Source organism: Prionailurus bengalensis, chromosome A2 (genome assembly GCF_016509475.1).
Source record: "Prionailurus bengalensis isolate Pbe53 chromosome A2, Fcat_Pben_1.1_paternal_pri, whole genome shotgun sequence".
Lineage (NCBI taxonomy): Eukaryota > Metazoa > Chordata > Mammalia > Carnivora > Felidae > Prionailurus > Prionailurus bengalensis.
In genome coordinates, this window is record NC_057348.1 from 107499736 (window position 1) to 107523810 (window position 24075).

At 34.2% G+C, this 24075-nt stretch overlaps 1 protein-coding gene across 2 annotated transcripts in view; it reads right to left on the reverse strand.

Moving 5' to 3' along the window:
* Positions 1-9089: 9089 nt before the first annotated feature.
* AGMO (alkylglycerol monooxygenase) overlaps positions 9090-24075 on the reverse strand; it is a 400977-nt gene continuing 385991 nt past the window's right edge. For both annotated transcript variants that reach the window (XM_043589013.1, XM_043589014.1), the window contains exon 14: positions 9090-10497. In XM_043589013.1, the coding sequence (XP_043444948.1) occupies positions 10423-10497 (75 nt within the window). In that variant the 3' untranslated portion in view covers positions 9090-10422. The remainder of the gene's footprint in view (positions 10498-24075) is intronic.

Consider the following 24075-nt stretch of genomic DNA (forward strand, 5'->3'; position numbering starts at 1 on the left):
AATTTTCAGAGACCTATGGAAATATCTCATTGTGTAAAATTTTCAAATCTCTAATCCATTCGAGAGCTGGAAGCGAACCCAACTTTGTGCTGCCGTCACTGCTGGCTGAATTTGTCAGCCAATAAAATGTTAACAGGCAACCTCTTCTCTACTGGCCGCATCTTTCTCAATTCCCTGCCTTCCATACCACTCTGGAGTCTCATGAGGAGACACAGTTGTGGCAGTGAATTCCAGTTATCAATAAATCCAAATAAAGCTGACTTTTATATTTTATCTTTGCCTATCCTATATTTGTTCTAGTACAGAGATACAAGGACAGAAAAAGCTATTTCTTGTTGCATTTTTTAAGCTGATAGGTTACATTTCTGAAATACTTTGAGTTTCATAGTACATGTTGTTTACCATTCACATTTAATAATAAATTTAAAAACCAAATATTTTCCTGATACACTAAGCAATTTCTTTTTGTGTCCTGGGACTTTCCCTGCTGCTCCACTGGGCTGACCGCCCTCACATGTATGACCTGAATTTCCTGAGCTGTCTGTGATTCCCTATACTAAAGGCTCTCAAGTACTATGTACACAGTGAACAGTCACTTATATATTTTTAATTTTAGGCGAAATGCCTATTAAAGGTCTCCCTGAGATTTTTCACTCCAAAAAAAGTGATAAGAAGGCCAAAGAAGTAATTTATTAGGTAATAATTCAAAATGTGGTGATCATAATAAGCACACAGAAGGTAAGGTAGACGCCTCTTCATACACAATTGCTTTAACTTAATTGTAGTAGAAATAAGGAAGGAAAAAGAAACGGAAGGAACAATAAAATACAGAGAGCAAAGAAAAGACAATAGGCATTAGAAAGGGAATCATGTTTGAAAAATAAGAATTAGAGTTTGTAAATTGTTCTAGGATTCTTAAATGGATGAAGGACATTTTACTTCTTGTATTATAACTCCATTCGGAGGTTGTCTCCATTGACTTGATGTTAATGAACATACTCCGAAATAAAACCTCATTAATTTGTTATTGATTCAAGTTCAAATTCGATCAGAGTTTCAAAAGAAATGTAGTTTTATTATTTTAAAATATAGAAGTAACTTGGACTGACTGCTCACTGGAAGGTCAGAACTACAAAAGACCATAGACATGATCTGGTCCAGTGCTCATATTTTTGTGGTGAAGAGCCTGAGACACTAGATGGCCAGACTGGGTTTGGAGGCGTTTGTTATAAAGGCTCCTCAGCCACTTTCTATCTCCATGTATAACAATCAAGGCATTTTTTTTGTGTGAAAAAAGTTATTTTTAACAGTTTAAATGTGGTCCCAGGTATTCTCCTATAAATATTACAAAGCATTCATATTTCAAAGTAGTAGAAAAAGAATCGTTTATTTATAGAGAGTGGAAAAAAAATTCAGACCAGCCAAGGACCAGTGATCACAAGCTTAAAAGGAAGCTTCTGGTCGCCAGAAGTACTGCTGGGAACAAGACATCTTGCTAAATAGGAGAGAATATATCGAGCTTCCTTTCCTTAGACCAGGGAGTTTTACATGTTATAATGCAAATAATCCTACTGGGGATCTATTTATTCATGCAGATGCCAGAACCCATCTTCTGAGGTCCTGATTCCTAAAATCTGAAGTGGTGCCCTGGAAATAGCAGGGTGTTGTGATGCAGATAAATGTCAGCCCACAAACAGAAATACTAACCTAGTCAGACCATAAATGAGATTTACCATCAAGCCACTCAATATAGGCTTTTGTCAGATACCTTTCATGCATGAATACCTAATCTCTTAGATCTAAGAGCTGCAAAATAAATCTTCAGTCACACTGAATGGACTCTTGAAGTGATCAATGTTCAAAAACACAAGGATCTTTATACATCATATCAAATCTTTGTCACTTTGTAAGGGCTTTTAAGACACTAACATGTTAGTTCTTGTATTTACTTAATTAGTATGTTTAGCATTTAAAATATGAAAAGTGCTTAGCTCCACTTCCAGTATTTCAATTAAGGATAGATCACATTAGTATAAAGAATGTGAAAAAATTTCCTGTCTTTAGGACACTTAAGAGTGGATTATGTAGTGTTTATTGGTAGAGTGTCTAAATTACTGACCAAATATAAATGATTTTTCCTTCTCCCTCTTTCCCATACACACACACACACACACACACTCACCCTTATGTAGCAACCAAAAATCTATTTTATTATATTGGGAGACTTATGTAATAGTATGTTCAAAACTATTTCAAAAATAACATTTTTTTTCAAAACTAAAAATAACAAAGCCATGTGAAGAAAGCAAATTAACAACAAAAAACTGTCCATACTGATTATATAGATTCTAGAATATTAAAAATAACATAAACAGAATAATTATCCTGATACATATTAAATACTTTAATCGGTTTCTTTTTTTAATGTTTATTTACTTTCAGAGAGAGAGAGAGAGAGAGAGAGAGAGCCAGTGCACGCACGCTTGTGACTCAGGGAGGTACGAAGAGAATCCCAAGCAGGCTCTGTGCAATCAGTGCAGAGCCAGACATGAGCTTGATCCCACGAACTGTGAGATCATTCATGACCTGAGCCAAAATCAAGAGTCAGATGCTTAATCGACTGAACCACCCAGGCACCCCTAATTAGTTTCTTAACTGCTTCCATATGTAAGCATGTCACTGGTATTTCTCTGAAGATTTTTTTCCCAATACAGTCTTAATAGTTTGAACTCGTATTGTCTTGACTCTTGTCTGTAAAAAAATTTTAATGATGAAAATGTTCTTTATTAGGTATCTAGTGAGCTCAAAAAAATATGATATGGCAAATGAATCTTTTTTGCTGTATTTTTTCTTACTGAAAAACATAAATACTTAAGTGGAATGATTAGGATAGACTTTATACTATTGTTTGCATTCAGACTGATCTGCTTGAAATGTATTTTACAAAACTAAACACACTAATTTTTCTTTCTTTTTTTAAAATTTTTGTTGTTTCATTATTTGTATTGTTTATATGCTATAAACTTATAGGCTTTTTCTATTTTACTCCTTTATGGTACGTAATGTAAAGTTATCCATTAGAAAATAGGAGCTTCATTAATAATTTTTCTAAATCCCTACAAACAAAGATATTCTTGACGTTAATCATAGGATTTCAAAATTAAATGTCATATGAGGTTTGAACTCTTAAAACTTAATTTGTTCAGTTTTCTCTACTTTCCTAGGAATAAACGTCAATGTTTCCCTGTTTGCAAGCTCTGTTTTCAATAAATGAGATTTGCAAATAGCAGCAATAGCTGAAGTTGTGTCACTTTACTCATTGATATTTGCCTAAGGATTTCTAACTAGTCTTGAACAAAAAGCAACCAAGTTTAATAAACTCTACCAAGTACTTCAATACTATTGGAGGACACAGATTGGCTTACTTCTTCTTCAAAACTGTTCTTCAAAGACTCACATATTTATAAAATTGTTTGGCTATCTGGCAGCACACAGATCAATGGAACAAGAGATACAGAACCCAGAAATAAACACATGCTTATATGGTCAATTAATCTAGGACAGAAGAGGCTAAAATATACAATGCGGAAAAGACACATCTAGAAAAATGTTGCTAAGGACAATGTCTAAAAGACTGCTGCCTATGTTTTATTTTAATAGTTGCATGTTTTTAGGGTTCACATTTAGGTCTTTAATTCATTTTGACTTTATTTCTGTATATATGGTGCAAGATAATGCTCCAGTTTCATTCTTTGCTATGTAGCTGTCCAGTTTTCCCTATACCATTTATTGTCCCTGAGGCAAGGGAAACAAAATAAAAAATAAACTATTGGGACTACACCAAACTAAAAACCTTCTGCACAGCAAAGGAAACCATTAACAAAATGAACAGGCAACCTATGGACTCGGAGAAGATATTTGCAAATGAGATATCCAATAAGGGGTTAATATCCAAAATATATAAAGAACTTATACAATTCAACACCAAAAAGAGAGAGAGAGAGAGAGAGAGAGAGAGAGAGAGAGAGAGAGAGAAAAGAAAAAGAAAAGAAAAAAATAGGAAAAAGGAAAAACCAAAAATCAAAACAAATAATCTGATTAAATATGGGCAGAGGACAGGAGTAGACATTTTTTTCAGACAAACAGTTGGCCAAGAGACACATGAAAATATGCTCAACATCACTAATCATTAAGGAAATACAATTCAGAACCACATGAGATATCACATTACACCAGTCACAATGGCTAGTAGCAAAAAGACATAACAGGAAATAACAAGTGTTGGGAAGGACGTGGAGAAAAGGGAAACTTGTACACTGTTAGTGGGAATTTAATTTGGTGATTATTGTGGAAAACTGTATGGAGGTTTCTCAAAAAGTTAAAAATAGAAATATGATATGATCCAGTAACTCCAGAAGTGGGTATTTACCCAAAGAAAACAAAACACTGATTCAAAAAAATATATGTACTCTCTGTTTACCGCAGCATTATTTACAATAGCCTAAATATAAAAGCAATCTAAGGGTCCGCTGATAGATGAAAGGATAAAGAAGATGTGGGATCTACATACAATAAAATATTACTCAGCCAAATAAAAAAAATTAGGTCTTGCCCATTGTGACAACATGGATGGCCCCAGAGGGTATTATGTTGAGTGAAATAAATCAGACAAAGAAAGAAAAATACTGTATCATTTTAGTTATATGAGGAATCTAAAAAAAGAAAAAGAAAAAAACCAGAATGAACAAACAAATAAACAGAGTCATAAATACAGAGAACAAACTGGTTGTTGCTGGCCCAGGGTGGGGATAGAGGGTTGGAGGATGGGTGAAACAGGTAAAGGGGATTAAGAGGCACAAGCCTCCTATTAAAAAATAAAGAAGGCACAGAGATGAAAAGTACAGCATAGGCAATGTAGTCAGAAATATTGTAATAATATCATAATGTGACAGACAGCAATTACCCTTATTGTGGTGAATATTAAGTAATGTATAGAATTTTTGAATCATTAAGTTGTATACCTGAAATTAATATGACATTGTACATCAACTATACCTCAATAATAAAAAAGAACAAATAAAATAAACCGGACAAAAATTTTCAAACGAAGATGAAAAATCAGAGGCAAACAGACAGGGCCTATGGCAACTATGTTTTTTGAGTATATCTCCTTTGCCTGCTAGACCTCCTTGTACTTTCAATCTCACTGATGCTAACCTAAGTTTTTAAACTTTCAGGCTTTTAAAAATATATGTAAAAATAATCTCATGTTAAACTGATATTTGACACATTTAAATATCCATGCTTACTTAATCAGTATCTCTTTCTTTAAATTAAAAGCTTTGTTATAGGAACAGTATTCTCTGACATAGTGCCTCTGTCCTGTATATTTCTGAAACTCAAGTGGAGTGTCTAGAAAATGTTTCCTCACTCTAGATTCGTTATGGTCCCTGTACCTTAATTTTTTTTAATGTTTATTTTTGAGAGAGAGAGAGAGAGAGAGAGAGAGAGAGAGAAACAGAAACAGAGACAGAGTGTCACTGGGGTAGGGCAGAGAGAGAGGAAGACACAGAATCTGAAGCAGGCTCCAGACTCTGAGATGTCAGCACAGAGCCTGACACAGGACTCAAACTCATGAGCCATGGAATCATGACCTGAGCTGAAATCAGACATTTAACCTACTGAGCCACCAGGTGCCCCTATCATTGGCAGGATTTTGAAGAATGCAATTTCTCTGGTACTACTTGAAGTGTACTAAATCAGGATCCCGATGTGCCCACAAAGAATCTGCATTTTTAAAAAGATCCACAGATAATCTTGATGCATAAAAACAAAGTTTACTTCCTTTTGTTTTCTGTAATGTAAATCTATGCAAGTTCGAATTGTGCATTTTTTGCTGCTATTCAAAGGGAGAACAAACTCTAGGAACAAACTTATGATTGATGGACACTGAGGCATCTGGAATGACTGGAAGGTCTGACCACAGAGGAATTAGAGTTGAGGAATTTCAAAAGAAGACCGCTCACGAGAGAAAACCATCAAGGCTTGCTTATTTTCTTCATTTGCTAATACTTTTTTCCTAATTGAGTCTTTGGGGAAGAAGGTGTTTAATATATTATGCCGTTGAGAAGAAAGGATGGCAGACTGGAGTGAGATTTGGAAAAACAATCTAATAATAGAAAAACATTGTTAAGTTTCCTTCTACTGAGGTAGGCTTCAGATAGGGCCAGTTGGTGTTGCTGACCATCATGACATCAAAACTATTTCAAGATTCTGAAAACCAAAATAGCCTCTATGTTTACTATCTTTCCTTGAGATTCTGGGCTACAAATAAGAAAAAAAAAATAGAGGAGGGGGTCATAAAAAAGGAAACTCATTTCTAATCACTTTTGCGCTATTAAATGACATTACACCACAATGTGTACCGTATCTTACAGAATTCCATACTGAAAGGCATAGTTCCAGTAAAATAAAATTTAAGAACCTCTAAGAAACAATAATCCAAGCTGCTAAAGTTAAAGATAGCAGGGGTTCATATACTTTGGTGATTAACTCAATTTCAGATACAGAATTACGAATCCATATATTGCTGAATATCATGGCCATGAGAGGATTAGATTAAATTTAGCAAAACTAATTAGGAAGAACAAGATGAAGGGGAAGTAAACGATACAAAAAATAGAGCTAAAGTAATGGGCAGTTTCATCAAATAAAATCAAGTACAGGAATGGATTCCTTTTAGGCGTTTGGCAATCCTATGAATAAACCTATGGCCGTATCATTCTTAGAGTGATTAGAAATTCTGCAGTCATCCACTTAGTCACTGAATCAATCCTATAACTAAGCCTCTTACCCTCCAAACTTTACTTTTGTACTTTGGAGCATCAAATTGAATAGGAGCTACACTGAACTTAAAATCCTGAGTCTATACTTCTAAAGATTTGCCATGGATATCTGGCATCATGGAAAGGAGAAACATCACAGACTTCACTGTCAGAATTGAGAGTTTTTAAATTTGGCAGGGGCACCCATTATATTTCACAGGCCAGAGCAAGTTTTTAAACCTCTGTCAGCCTCACAATTTTCTTCTGTAAAATGGTATTAACAGTGCTTAAGTCCCAAGATTTTAGAGACCAAATGAAATAGTTCTAACTGAGTACTACTCAACAAACAGATGTAGCTTCCCTCTCTCTATCCTTCATTATGGTAGGTTAGCAAATCTGAGAATCTTCATAATTATTTGCCAAGTTGGTTTACAACTCCCCATTGGAAGTGGCAAGTAATTGATGAGTCCTATTTTTAGTGCCTTTCCTCTTGAGAGAATGAGAGAGAGGTAAAGTGCTTCCAGTCAAGAGTAAGCATAAATTACATGGCATCACTCAAGATTAATTCACAACATTTATAGTAGTTATATGATCTGTCATCATGTATTAGTACTCAGCAAGAGAAAACTGGGCTGGAAAATTAGCAAGGTTGAAGGTGAAGAATAAAGTGCCCCAGGTAACACACACAGGCCCTGGAAACACTACTTATCTGGAAAATTTGTAGCTTGAAAACATTTGCATTTCTAAAAAGAAAATCATTTATAATGATGGTGAGGGTAGCTAAGAGAGAAACGAGAGAATGGATACATTTGCATTTACTTCAAGAAAACTGAGTTTTCCCATGAAAATATCTTTTATCATTTTTGAATTTTTTATTCCCATTTTTAGGTCACTCCTATAAATTCATATATGTGTATATATATATATATATATATATATATATACACACACACACACACACACACACACATACACACACACACACACACACACACACACACCCCATGGGGAAAACAAACTATTTGGACACACCAAAAACTTACTTAAAGACTTGTGAAACCTCTCTTTTCTTTGCCAGTCCATGAGGATATAACCTTTTTACTGAAGTCTTAAAGATGTAGAATATGAATATTCAGGATACTTATGCGATGAATTTAGCAATTTCAAGCCAGCAGAGGGCTCCCTGCTTTGACATGATCCTATATATGCAAAGTCCAGCACGAACTGCTGTTAAGGAACGAAAGCAGGGTTTAATGTTTGTTATGGGCTTAAAGTATTTGCTCGAACTGTGGTACATTAAGCAGTTTAAAAAGATGAATGAAGCAAAGCCAAGTCTCTGCTTCTGACGCTAGAGATATAATTTGTTAATTGTTTCATCATGCAAAATTTAATCTTCCTCTGGTTTACTAGTTTGAAAACCAAATGTGCTTCAATTTTGCATCATGAGTCCACATAGACACCTGCTGTCTGATTTTTCTAATAGATCTACATTTTTCTCTGTTCACAGCTTAACTGACACATTTTAAAGATGAGACTAACGGACTGATCAGTGTCTTAATCCTGGAGATGAATGTAGGCAAAGCTCAATGAAGAAGAACATTAATTGTTTTAGTGCATATAATTTTGATTACAGTAGTCCCCGTTCATATGCAAGGGATACATTCCAAGACTCCCAGTGGATGCCTGAACTGCAAACAGTACAAAGTCCTATATAGACACTATGTTTTGTCTTCTATATACATACTCATGATAAGGTTGAATTTATAAATTAGGCACAGTAAGAGATTAACAAGAGTAACAATGAAATTGAACAATTACAACAATATACTATGACAGAAATTATGTGAATATGGTCTCTCTCTCAAAATATCTTATTGTACTGTACTTACCCTTCTTCTTCTTGTGATGACGTGACAAGATAAAATGCCTACCTGATGAGATGAAGATCGGCAAATGACCTAAGCATTGTGATATAGCATTAGGCTACTAGTGACCTTCTGGCAGTACATCAGCTTCCAGACCCCAGTTGACTGCAGGTAACTGAAACCATGGAAAACGAAACTATGGATAAGGGTGGGCTGTTGTACTTAAATTGTAAGTTTAAATTGAAGGAATACTGGAAGGAGGGAAGGAAAAAATTCCAACTACTTTCAACTTCTCCTGCCATTTTGAACTGCATCCGGCTACTTCATGTCAGTTCCTACCTAAGAAACACTTGGCAGATTTTTACAATCCCAATGAATAATGTACACACAACACTTAGGATAAATTTATTTAGAAATGTTTATTAACATTATTGTGACTATTTAAAATACAAGTATCTCCTACTTTTCAAAGTTTTGCATTAACGAAGCCACTTCACTTTTACAAAAGACCTATATTAGTACCCATTTTCCCTAACCTGTAGGAAACATGAAGAGAATTTTTGCTTCTATGAAAAAAGGTGAAAAGCAAAAGTACACTCAGAGTTTGTTTCACAGTGAGCCGTTATAGAGGCTGTGCACATCTCAAGCAGCAAGAGCTGCAGGGCCAGGCTCCTTCCCACGGAACCACACTCAGCATGTCAGTGTCAAGCTGCCATAGTTTTGAACTGTGTCTCTGAGCATCTGTGCTTTATTCTGAGTTATTTTGTTCATCCATTAGCAAGATATGTCTTACGGTATCAGAAAAACCTATGAGAGATGTTTCGGACGGTTGGGGGGGGTGGTGGTCTGGGAATGCTTTAATGTTTTCCATATAAATTAATGGTAATTGCTTCTTCAATTTGTACCATTTTGGCTGATGAAAGATTTCATAGGAAGGCTCTACTTTCAGGTGGCAGGGGAAACCCGAAACAGAGAATCACAGGTTTCTGAAATTACAGGTTTGCGAAAGACCTGAGGTTTTGTTTTTTTGGGTTTTTTTTTTGTAAAAGTGAACATTTCTTTCAGTTAGTAAAAATAGGTACTAATGGAAGTCTTTCATAATACGTAAAAGCAAAGCATAACACAAGCTTTCAAAAAACAAAGGATGTCTGACTGCATACTCTTCAAATTGCCAAAACAAACTGACCAAACATATTAGACATATGTATTGATCTGTTGTATAAACAAATTCTGATAAATTCTACTCATTTTCACTTCCATGATGTCTTTTTCTGTAATGTAGTTGCTTAGGTTATGTGGTTTTCAAAGGTAAATATAGCCTTATGCAGACAACTAATGTAACACATGTTTATGACAACAAATATTGATGTAAGCACAATTTTAGCATGCAGCAAAGAAAATGTCAAAAAATGCAAATGAAATCTTCATTCTTTTTAAGTTTCCTCCCTTCCTTTTCTCATACACTTTGACTCAGATGCTACAAGTGAATATAACATGACTGTATTTGATATCACTTGTTTTCAAATCCATTAATAAAGGAAAGTAATTGCAGCACACTTTAATTTTAATAGAAAATAACATATGGAAAGCAAGCAAAAGCAGATAAGCATATTCACCTTTCATTAAAAAAATGGTTCATATAATCATTATATAAGATAATTATATTTCCACAGACAGTCATAATATACTGTGGTTGTGGATTACTGATTGAAACAAGAGAATTGAGTACAAACTTATTTCCAAGGGCCGGAGGCAAGTTGTTTTATGCTTCTGACTCCCCAGAAAGCAATGCAGATGGAAAAAAAAATCTGAAGAAATAAAACACAAAGAGGAAAAAGAATTAAAAGTGAATCAATACTTTTGTTCAACTGAGTTCTTTGAAGGGGAAAATGAACATCAATATTTTAGACACTATAAATTAATCAAATTGAATCTAGCAGTTGCTCACTGATAGAATTTACCCAACCCAACTTAAAACACATTACGTCAGAGAAAAGAGTAGGAGTAAAATGCTTTATTTTTTTGGCTTTTATTTATTTATTTATTTATTTATTTATTTATCTATCTATCTCTCTATCTATTTTACTTATTTATTTATTTATTTATTTTACATCCAAGTTAGTTAGTGTTTGCCTTTTATTTTTTATACTCTCAAGTCTGGGTCATTTCTAGGGATGGGACTATGAAACTTAGATACTGAATGAAACAGAACTTTCTTCTGGCCTCTGGGCCTTCTGCATGTGGAATGTACTGTATGAAATGATCTCATTGTTTATATAGTTTAAGAAGCATTTGGAAAAGGAGAAATAAAAACATTATAAAGAATCATTCCTCTCTGGGGCAATGTGATCTAACATGTTATGAACTTTACCCAACACGAATTAAATGTTAAACATCACTACTGATTTACCTTCTCACTCTGGTGATCTTACAGGTATGAAAAACTGTACTACAAAATTCTCTTTAAGATTCATGCCATAACTAACTCATAATAAGCAGCCATCAGAGTTCATTGAGTTTACTTCCCTGCTTTCAAGTAATATCACACATTCCCAACAAATCACCCCAAATTAGCCAAAAATAACTTGATTTCTGATGATCCTAGCAATAAGGATTATATAGTCATTCAGTAAGAACTCATGGTTGCAGAATTTTTTATTATGTGTAATCTAAATGCCATAATGCCATAACACACATATCTTCTCTTCTCTTGATGTAAAATCCAAGCACTAGTCATGGTCTTTACACCATCAGAGTTCTCCTAAGCTAACTTTTCCCTTTACTCTTTTTTTAAAATTTTTTTTTCAACGTTTATTTATTTTTGGGACAGAGAGAGACAGAGCATGAACGGGGGAGGGGAAGAGAGAGAGGGAGACACAGAATCGGAAGCAGGCTCCAGGCTCCGAGCCATCAGCCCAGAGCCTGACGCGGGGCTCGAACTCACGGACCGCGAGATCGTGACCTGGCTGAAGTCGGACGCTTAACCGACTGCGCCACCCAGGCGCCCCCCCTTTTACTCTTACCTATACACTAACATTAAGCTACAAGTTTGCCTTATGATCTCCATTTTAGGTGTTGTTTGTATGATGATAAAAAAAAAGAGTAAAGCCCAAACAAATGGGTTTATCCAAGAGTCTCTCCATATGTTTTTTTTTTTTTTAATTGTGCAAAGCTCCTCTCCAAACTACTAAAATATGACCAGTTCTTGTCCCCAGGAAGAACCACTATTCCTGAAAGATCCACAAAAATATACAAAGGAACAAATTTAAGTAATAAGATGCAGGCATGGGAAAAATTCTGGGGTGATGGACTGGGGAGAAGCCAAGGCCATTAACTGAGGCCAGCCATCAATTCAAAGAAAATAGCTTGAATTGTGGTTATTATGCTGTGAAAGCCTGAATATGAAAACAACAACAACAACAACAACAACAACAACAACACCTTCCTAAACCATGGTATTAGATTCACGGCTAGGTTGTTCTGTTTCATATAGAAACTTTCATATGTTCTTTCTAGAGAACCATGATCCTTCACGTTAGTCACTCTGCAGTTTTGTTCCAATACATGCATTCCTTTCAGCCTATAATATGCACAATGTAAAAAAATATATATCAAAAATGAAATCTACAGTTATGTTGAAGCAGAAGTCAAGAATAATATTAACATTATGGAGTTGCTTCAGAAATCAAATACAATATATTTAAAGGTTGGTTTTGATTTTGTTTCTTTTGACTCTAATTCAAGAAAAATGACCTCATGGGATCTCTTGTGATTTTGCCAAGCAAAATAATATCAAGGTGAAGAGTATTTATGAAAGCCCTTTGTGCAATGAATTGAATTAGTCTATGAAGATGGGTAATGTTGACAGATGGCTAGCTGTAAAGAGAACTTTCAAATGGGACAGAGATGAAAAATGCATAATATCAGTATAAACAGTTTAATTCAGATCCATAACATTTATGAACCCGAAATATATTTGGCAATAGAAGTTTTTACTGGTTTTTCAGGGTGCCTGGGTAACTTAGTTGATTGAGCTTCCAACTCTTGATCTCCACTCATGTCATGATCTCAGGGTTGTGAGATCAAGCCCAGCATCAGGCTCCGTGCTGGGTGAAGAGCCTGTTTAAATTTTTCTCTCTCCCTCTGCCTCTCTCACTCTCCCTCTCTCTGTCTCTCTCTGTCTCAAAAAAAGAAGTTTTTATTGGTTTTCAATTTAGTTTTTCGGGTCACAAGGATTCCAAGGGTGAAGGCTAGGGAGAAGGAAACCTTTAAACTATATGTAAAATTTTGCTGGTAAGTCATGATTCTCCTCTTCCCTACTCCCTACCCACTAGACTATCTATACTTCCATCTGGGATCCTAGAAATAGTAACAACTTCTGACCTAATGAGAGAATGAAAAAAAAAAGTTCAATTCAGTTCATGCCTTTGTTGTTAACCCATAACTTCCCAACTAAATCTTTCTGCTTTTGAAACTATAAATCAAGTCCTATTTCCTTAATGACCCATCCTTAACTAAAACATGAGGATTTTATCTTTTCCAATTATCTAAAATGCTTTCAGCTCCTTAAGAAAAATGAGATATTTAACAATTTATAGTTTTATTTTGTTTGGCAGGTTTTGGCCCCATTTATTATCTCTTCAAAACATGGGGTGAGGAACTGATGATGCATAGAAATCCAACTCAGATTCAATATTAATGTGCAGTGAGACCCTTGATTAAACTAGCCATTGTCCTAGGTGCCTTATTAGATTATGATGTTTAAATCTCATCACAAACTTTGCCAGATTTGTACCCAATTTGCTCATGAGGCAATGGGAACCTAGAATTTATGTGGTTTAACAAGAAATCACAAAACTACTAAATATCAGAGCTGGGATATGGGTGTTTGTTTATATAGCATCTCTCAGAAAATCTAACTACACATCCTAGGATGTCAGTTCAGTGAATACGTACATAAGTAGTGAATTCTTTCCTCTTTTTTTGTAGTGATCTGTACTTGCCTAATGATTTTTGAGTCAGTAACTGCTAGGTTTCTGACACTTTTCACAATCAATGTTTTAAACATAAATTGGGGTTTTTATATATAATGAAAACCAGATTGACACAGAATCATAAAAATTAATACAATGAATATGCCCTTCTCAAAATATGCATGACCTTGAAATAGTCACTCAATTGCATTAGAAAATAACTAGGAAAAAATAGATTTTTTCTTGTATTTTTTAATGTGTATGCATATGTATCCTAAATATATATTTAATATATAATTTTAGGCTGGAAAATTATTTAACATGGACTCCATAAACCAGTTGATGATTGGAGTCATGCCATTTTAATTTTCTCTTGTCCAAACTTTCTCTTGATTTTTCTATCAAGCTGTCCATTTTGGGTCTCCATAATTGATTAGATTAAATGTGTCCTTTGAAATGACTGTTGATTAACATATTTCTCAATCATTTATTCAAGGAAGACAGGAGAATTACTACTTAGGCTAGCATAAGATTAAATGGCAACCAAAGCCAGTTTTTGCAACATACTTCTCTAATCACAGATCTGATGTTTCTGGATATGTACAAACTCAATGAACACTTATTTTATCCAAGTCCCAAGATTTTAACAGCTGGATTCAAAATATGAAACAGAGGAAGTTCACTCCTGGTGTCAAGCCCTCCTTGAGCTAACACATCATTAGTGGCCCTTGTCTTCAGGCTATTTCCTTGACTTCCCAGGGCCCTAGACTCTGATGCCTGAACTTTGGCCTGTACAGATGCTCTCCACGTTTCCTTCACTCTTTCCAAAAAAGTGCATCAATTGACAGGTGGCTAATCTGAACCACTAACCCATACTAAAACACCAGTGGGAACCGATGAGTTATTCTACTGCCCCTCCCCGTTATGTCTGTGTTTTAAGAGGCCTTATTAAAAATGGCTCTACTTATGAGAAAATCAGGCATCTAATCTTAAAGGAGACAGAATAGTATCCGAAGAGGTACTTCTGGTGTGCATGTGACATCTCCTCAAACTGCTATCCCTCAAATTACATAGCTAGTGGATTGTTCTTACACCTATGTACATATCTGTCTCTGTTGGTTTGAATCCGCCTACCAAATGTATTAATAAATGACCTGAGAAGCAAATAAAATATCATCTTAGGTAGTGGACTATTTCCATTAGAACTAGCCAGCAACACCCCACACTTCTCAAAACATTTAACTCTCAGATAAATTGCAAAAAAAAAAAAAAAAAAAAAAAAGAAAGTTTTAAAGTACTTGAAAAATTACCCACAAGAGAAACAAAATCTCTGAGATAGCTGAAATTTACTTGGATTCTCAAACTTGTATCTATTGGTACAAATACTTAAATAGAATATGCTGAGAGATAACATCTCATTTAATTTTATGCTTATCCACAGTGGCAATGTAATTACATATACAGAATCACTAGAGAATTGCACGAGCAAGTTAGAAAATCTAAGTCATTTTATAAATGATGGGTAAAGGTGCCTGATAAATTCTACCTTGACAAGGAAGAAACTTGAAATAGCATTTTTTTGTGATGAGTGATTACAAACTCACTTTTCGTAATTAAAAAAATATATATTACTCTTTATTTCAGTGTGTACATTTTTGTGTACAACTTTTGTCTTGATTTCCTAAAATTCCCCTGGAATGGATATACCTATGTTTTATGTCTAAAAAATTATATCCTGCCTCTAAATGGAAGAATATATTTTTACCTAAAAATTATTTCTCTGACATTGATGAGGTTCATAAAATAACAATTCACTGACTATTCACAACTATAACAATGAAAATAGCAACAATTTGTTTTAAGAGCAACACATTAAATATGCAGACGTTTTTACTAAATTATTTGGATAAAATAAAACTAATTCTTTGTTAAATATACTTTTTGACATAATATTTTGGTTTTTTAGAGAGGACCATTGTCTGCTCTACAGATAAACAGATAAGAACTTAAACAGAGTTCAAACCTGAATTGCTTAAAAGTATCTCTATTTCCTATTAGTGCAAGAGACAAATAAATACAAACAAATCTAGACCAGAATTTGGAGCCAAATAGACTGAAAGTCCTGCTGAAATGAAAACATCAGGAAGATAATAGGTAATGATACATTTTTTTCTTTGAATTTTCAAGGATACAGTTTGCCAAATGCCAACTCCAGAGAAATTGGGAATTCCTTATTTAACTTCCAATACATTATATATATATGACTAAAATACTAGGAGTCATGCACAGACAAACAAAGGCTTAAGAGAAATAATTTCCAACTATTTGCAACTATTACTTGGAAGTCTTGTGTTCTCTCTCTGACCCTATTCAAAGCATATACAATTACCACTATCTTTAATATGTGGTCGTATCGGATTTACTACTATCAAGCTTTAAATCAAACATTATTGTTTTGCATTAGTTTTTAAATATGTATTAAAATTCTTAACTGAGGGAAAAACAATATAAAAATAAAGTCTATATTAATGCACATGATAACAATGCCTTATTTAAAAAGAATATATATTTCCTTCAATCATTACATATATTCTGATATAAATTTTCAAACATAATACATTAAACATACCATGATCATGTTTTTATAAAAGGAAATAAACTCAAAATAAACATTAGAACAAAAGTTTTAAATAATTAAGCTGAATTCTAAAACCTTAAAAATCAGGCATTTTACTATTCAGTGGGGGCAGAGGACTCTAACTTTAGTGACAAAAAAGTACTAAGTTAATTTAGATAACAAGTACAGAATCTTCATTTGTAACCATTTCTTCATCTCCCCAGAGATGATTATCTCCTGTTGGGTATCACAATGTATTCACTATTCTAAGAGTCCACATAGCTCAAGAAAGTGTATATCCTTTTCAACAATACCCCTATGAAATATCTACTGTTCATGTATACCACATTTGAGCTATCATGATAACATGTGAAACCACAAATATCAATAAGAACATTAGAGATCTCTTGGAGTTCTCCAAGACCTACCTACAATTCAGAGAATATACTTGAAGACAGTTGTCATGAATTAGCTACTGTGTATGCAAACCCATCTGGTCAAAATTGTATAAACTGTAATTAGCATAAAGTGAAAATAGATGCTACATTTCTCAAAAACATCTGTGGATTTTTCATCTTTGAATTCTAAATTATGAATTCAGTGTCTTTATAGATACAAGACTTTAAAATTTTCCAATATTACCAACTCTTGTTCTGAGGGTATTACCATCCAGTAATAGGGATTTTAAAATTGCCCTTGATTACTTATTACATTCTTGCTTTCCCTCATACACAATGATACATCTTCAATTTATGTTCATTTCCTGGAAAACTTATAAATATTTTAATATACATAGTCTAGATTTACAGCCTTCATTCTCAATTTTTTTTCCAGGTTAGTTTTTTTCCAGGTTAGTACTCCGCCCCCAGCTTGAGGTTTGTCAAAATGACAGGTAAAAGGAAATGCCAAGCTTACCACAATTAAAGCATGGAGAAAAATTAAAGAGACAACCGAAGTTGACTATATGATTTATATTCATAAAATGGTCAAAACATGTGTCTTGTCAAAACTGAAACCTGACTTTATATTTTTCTAATCATCAAAATTCTTAATGCAGAAGGGTAAAACTTTTTTTTATAACTTTTTAGTTTGAAATGCTGGATAAAAAGCAATATGGAGATACAGAGAGCAAATTACAGTAAGGTCAAATTAATAAAGAACCAAATATCAATTGTGAGAATGAATGTTAGGTTAAACGTTGACCACTCTTTCGGAAAAATATCTTAGCAAAGGCGTACATTATAAAAAGCATCTGTTTACACTCATAATCTTCTTGTACTTACAATGGAGCCTCACATTCTTTACCTTTTTAGGTGTGAGAATGAAAAAAAATATCAGAGCGGTGAAAAATTCTAAGGATAGTCTATTTTAGTTTTTATGAAGTTGGGAATAAAACAAGAGTAGGAAAAATAAGTCACTCGATGAACATTACCTAATCTGACCTGAGACATTCTTATATATTAAAACTAGTAATGGACAATGCATTAAAAATAACCTGATGCTGGGGCACCTGGGTGGCTCAGTTGGATAAAGGTTTGACTCTTAATTTTGGCTCAGGTCATGATCTCACAGTTCATGGGTTAAATCCCTGTGTCAGTCTCTGTGCTGATGGTGTGGAACCTGCTTGGGATTGTTTCTCTCTCTCTCTCTCTCTCTCCCTCAGCCCCTCACCTGCTTGCTCATTCTCTCGCAAAAATAAATAAACTTTTAAAAAGTTTAAAAAATAGCCTGATTCCCTGCCCTAAAAACTATTACTGTACTTTTTTTTTTAAAAAAAAAGAAGATAGTTCAGGGAATTTAAAAATTCTTTCTTTCTTTAACTTCATATTTCTGCAAATAAGTTCTGGTTACAACTAAACATTTCATTGAATTTTCCTGAGTATGCCTAACATTGGCACAAAATTATTTGGTTCATATACAGCTTGTTTGAAACTGAAGATTTTTAAAAAAAAATTAAAAAGTATTTATTTATTTTTGAGAGAGAGAGAGACAGAGTGTGAACAGGGGAGGGGCAGAGAGAGAGAAGGAGACAGAATCTGAAGCAGGCTCCAGACTCTGAGCTGTCAGCACACAGCTGGATGCAGAGCTTGATCTCACAAACCTTGAGATCATGACCTGAGCCGGAGTCAGTCACTTAACCAACTGAGGCACCCAGGTACCCCAAAACTGAGGATATTTTAATAAAATGTTGCTGGATTAATCATGGTCCTTAAGTATCCTAACAGAACTCTTTGTAATGGGGAAAAACATGACACTTAATCTAAAATTCAAAGTACTATACATTTCTAATTCCCTTTTATTTCTGACTCCTGAAATTTAAGGCATTTACATTCTAAAATCAAAGCTCTGTTTTAACAAAAATTATCAAGACAACCATTCAAGTCTAGCTTACCAAAATGTAATTTTCATGGTGAATGAGGGGTGGTTTGTTTGCCAAATAATAACCAATATTCACCTTGCTATTTACCTACCTAGTTTACCTACCTATTTACCTTGCCAAATAATCTCATCACAACAGCAGATTGATTTTCAGTGTAGTGTACATAACAAAGGCCAGCTCCTGGCATCTCCCAGACATCAATCAGAGCCTACGTTTTCTCCCATGGAGGCAAATTTTAATACTTGGTGTACAAAAATTTATATATGAAAGACCATATGCTTGCAAATGCAGAATACCATTCAATACTGCTAGTCCAAGGACTTCCAGTGTGCTGTTAAAAGAAATTCTTTGTACTTGCCCACTATCCAGGAAACAAAGGAAGTCTCTTAACAAATGAGTTTATTTTTAGGAAAAAAATGCCATGTTTACAGAAATAATAGTGATGTCTGGTTTTTAAAACACAACAGTATATCTTGGAAGGATGTGTTTTGAAAAGATCTCTTTGTATTGTTTTTGCTTGTGTCAAAGGGATGATTAGAGCCCCAGTAAATGGGAACCTCCCAGAGTAGGCTAAATAGAAGGCCAACATCCCACATATGGCTTGCAGCTTGGGGGATTTCTCTCAAAGTTCTGCCAGAGATGGGACTGCCCAAATGGTTTCTCGCGTAAGTCCTAAGTCATAAACTGCATCCTACTAGGCCAGCCATGCCAGAACTGGACCCAAGGGTATACAGAGTCTTGGCTGATGGCAAACAATGATTGCTTCCTAAGGAAGCCACAGCTGCCTTCCTGAGAGACACCCCAGATGCCTGAATTTTCCCTTACTTTCCATTTCTGACTACCTGTTCTGGCAAAAGTTCCAACAAAGAGGGAGGCAGGCAGCAGGCACCCAGCTGTTTTCAATATGCCTTGGCAATGTAGGTACTGATTACATAAACACTACAAACATTCAAAGAGCATATTTTCTAGCTTTTAAGCTATAAAAAAGGTGTGAGCCTGTACCAACACCTTATATCTCCTCTTCTCCAAATAATGATAATGCTGACGAGGGTGATAACTACAATAATGACCATGATGATGATGATGATGATAATTAGGGCTTTAATTATGAAAGCCAAGATTATTAAAGGAGACACGATATCTTGAACTGCTGGGAAAGAGCTCAAATTATACAAGAATTGGAAAGATGTGAAATTTCCACATTTCATGGGCAAGAATATATTTTTTTCCCTTAGGAAACAATGAGGTCAAAATATGTAATTGATTCACTTGATGTCTTAGTTTTCCCACAAGTCAGGAAAAAAACAATCAGCTGTTACATCATCCATTTGCATTATACCACATTTTTCTTTTCATTCACATATATTTAAAAATATTATTTTAAACTCTTAATATACAAGTTGAACTTTGAACAACACAGTTTGGAACTGCACTCAGCCACTTGAGTGCAGTTTTTTTTTTTCCATAAACACAGTGCAGCACCGTAAATGTATTTTTCTTACTTATGATTTGCTTAATCATACTTTCTTTTCCATAGCTTCCTTTATTGTAAAAATACAGCATATAATAATATTACATACAACATATGTCTTGATCAACTGTTTATGTTATCAGTAAGGCTTCTGGTCAACTGTAGGCTATTAGTGGTTAAGTTTGGGGCAGTCAAAAGTTATATGAAGATTTTCAACTGCATGGGTGGTTGGTGCTTCTAACCTCCACATTATACAATGGTCAGTTTTATGTAAAACATACAAGAAATTACATTAATGAAATATTGCAAAAGGTCTTCTATTTATATTTAAGATCAGGTTCAGAAACCTAGTCAAACTGGAAGAACTCTGGAAAAAGAATGAGAGGATCAGATTGTCCCAAGTCAATACAAATTCTTTTGCCTCCAGAGGTTACTCAGAATTTCAGTTTCTGCCTCTATAAAATACGGATAATAGCTTCATAATTTTCACAACTTTATCATAAATATTCACTATTTTTTTAAATATAAAGTTCTATGAACATATAGGATAGACAATTAAAGTGTGCTATTTTTCTTGCTAAAACGATTCAGTAACCTAAAGGTGACAACAGAGAGAGACAGATAAGGAGATATAAATGATAGGTAGAGTTTGAAACATGACAGTTTTCAATAATGCCAGCTTTTTCAGATGGATGGTCCTAAGTTAAAAAGATGCTTTTAAAACTGTGAGTATATAATTATTGTTGGGAAAATATAATTATCTTACAAAGTAGAGTAAGAATTTAGTGGGTAAGTACAATTATAGATTGATCATTGTTTGAAGTATTTCTATTCTGTTGTGAAACATGGAGTTCAATGTTCTTGATGAGTTTTTATGATGCCAGCCTTCAAATACATTTTTCAGTGTCTTAAAATACTTTTAATTTTAATTCCTTTTTATGACAAAAAATACAGACTAAATAATGGTTTCTAATGATCCTCATTCCCACTTCTGTCACCAAAATACTGTTTTGATCCTTCATATTTAATTAAATTTCCTAGTCATATCTACTTTTTTTTAATATTTGTATTTGGTAGAGAGAACAAGCATGTACACGTGCACAAGTGGGGGAGTGGCAGAGAGACATGGAGACAGAATCCAAACCAGGCTCCAGGCTCTGAGCTGTCAGCACAGAGCCTGACGTGGATCTTGAACCCACAAGCTATGACATCATGACCTGAGCCAAAGTTGGACACTCAACCGACTGGGCCACCTAGGTGCCAAATTTCCTACTCATATCTAAAATTATGTTAAAAATAATTGTTTTATATAATTGTTTAATAATACACAGATATTATTCCAGGGGGATGCTGAGCAATATAATGGAAATAGTCTTCCATGAAAATTCTACAATAGACATAACTTTTTTAGTAGTAGTATTTCTTGAAATATTCTTCGACAAATAAATATATATATATATGTATATATATATATATATTAAGCAAAGCTGAGTCAAGACAATTCTAAGTGGAACTAAGCTGATGGCATGATAAGTTTTTTTGACTAAGACTGACAATATAATGTAAAGGAAGGGGCCAAATTTAAAGGACATAATGGAGGAAGAATAGTAAAATGCCAGCAAGGAATTACTGTTCTATACCTTTGCTTTATTGTAAAGCATCCTGCTAGACAATCAAAACAATTGAAAAGCCTTCAAAATTTTCAGTATAGATTCAATTTAGTAAAATCTAGTATCTTAAAGTCGCAACCACTAAAATAATAGTCTTTAAAAATAAATACCCATATTATTCTATTTATTATTTATTTAGTGCTAGGTATGGCACCCGTAAGAAAAAATAGCATGGAACCTACTTCAAAGGCAAACACAAGCACAAAAAATTGCATTGAGCCAGTCCCCATTAGGTTGTACTCATTATACACATATATATCACACTCTTGTTTCTCGTCAGGCAGTCCACTGCTGACAGAACTCACTGGTAAGCAATATAGCCCCTGAATCCACACTTAGATCTACACAGTTTTTTGTGAAGTATCTATTAAGGACTGGTATTTTTGTATGTATCTTATTTTTAAATCTTCAGGCAAAATTATCTTCACAATGTTGTGGTTAAATATCAAAAATGTTTGGGGCGCCTGGGTGGTTCAGTCAGTTAAGCATTGGACTTCCCCTCAGGTCATGATCTCATAGTCTGTGAGTTCAAGCCCCACATCGGTCTCTGTGCTGACAGCTCAGAGCCTGAAGCTTGCTTCAGATTCTGTTTCCCTCTCTTTCTGATCCTCCCTGGCTCACACTCTGTCTCTCTCACTGTCAAAAATGAATAAATGTTAAAAAATTTTTTAAATAAAATAAATGTTTTACTAAAATGAGGTCAATCACAGAGATATGTTAAATTTCCCACTGACTTAGCTTATTTGTAAAATGATTATTTGCCATAGCTACCTTATAGTATTCTTATATGAATAAGAGATAAATCATCTTCATTCAGCAGATAGAGTGTTTCCTCAAGTACTCATGACTCAGTGTTTTGAAGTTGTATGTTTGAATACAAAAGAAGTGGCTTTCAATGATAATTCCATCTTGAGGAAGTTATTTAGTGCTGCTATATCTCAGTACCTTTACCTGAAAAATATGGATTATCTTACAAGGTAGCTGAAATAATTAAATGAAAGAATGGACATAAAAACTTGGGGTCTCATATACGCAAGTGCTTAACAAATATCAGTAGTTTAAGTTGATGCTATTTTGTTATTATTGCTACTACTGATATTAGATCAATTTCTACAGCAATGTTTTCTAAAATTTATTATGAAAATATTACAGTTCTTCCCCCCATTTCATTTAGCCTTTAAATTTTTCAATTATTATTTGTGTATTATAAGCTTCATAAAAAAGACATTTCTTTTAAAAGAAGGATGAGATAAAACAACTGTAAATAGAAACTCTAATTTTTACTTCTTTCATCCCATTTTATCCTCATCTATCACTTTTGAAAATCACCATCACGGGATAAAGAAGCATTCAAAATTCCACATCAGTGTCCTGGAAAAAACACTGAGAAACTTGAAACCTGATTTCTTGTCCCTTTTGTCATGAAATGATCAAATACTTCATATTCTCTGGATGTTAGCTTCGTTTTCAGTCCAATTAGAGTGGAAATAGATAATTTATAAGGTCTATTCTGTTCTATTATCTGAAAAAAATAACAGAATTGGCCAACACAATATTGTAATGCGAGAAAGGTCTGAGGATAGCTCCCAAAATAATTAAGTTTTTAATAAAAAGTATACATCAGAAATACTTCTTCATCTTGCCCTAATTACTAGCACCATAAGGTAATCGAAGTAACAGAGGGGATGACAAGCGAAAAGCCTTAAAAATATCAATTTTCTAGAGAACAAATTAATGGTTCCAGAGGGAAGGGGAAAAATGGGTGAAGGGAGTGGGAGAAACAGGCATCCGGTAATTGAATGAGTAAGTCATGAGGATAAAAGCACAGAATAGGGAATACAGTGAATGATATTGTAACAGTGTTGCATGGTAACAGATGGTAGGTACACTTGTGGTGAGCATGGCATAGAGATGTTGAATATCTACGTTGTGTACCTGAAACTAATGTAACATTGTGTGCTGACTCTACTCAAATAACAAAATAAAATAAAATAAAATAAAATAGCCACTCCCCCCACCAAATTATTTTCCACACATGTGAAATATATGTAAATACTGGCAAAGGATGACAGAGATGGATCCCAAAACATTCATTTCTCGAAATCAAAATCCCTAATCTTCACCTTGGACATAATCTGTTCTCCCAGCACTCTGACACATAAAAGTTTTTTTTTTTTTTTTTTTAATTTTTTTTCAACGTTTATTTATTTTTGGGACAGAGAGAGACAGAGCATGAACGGGGAAGGGGCAGAGAGAGAGGGAGACACAGAATCGG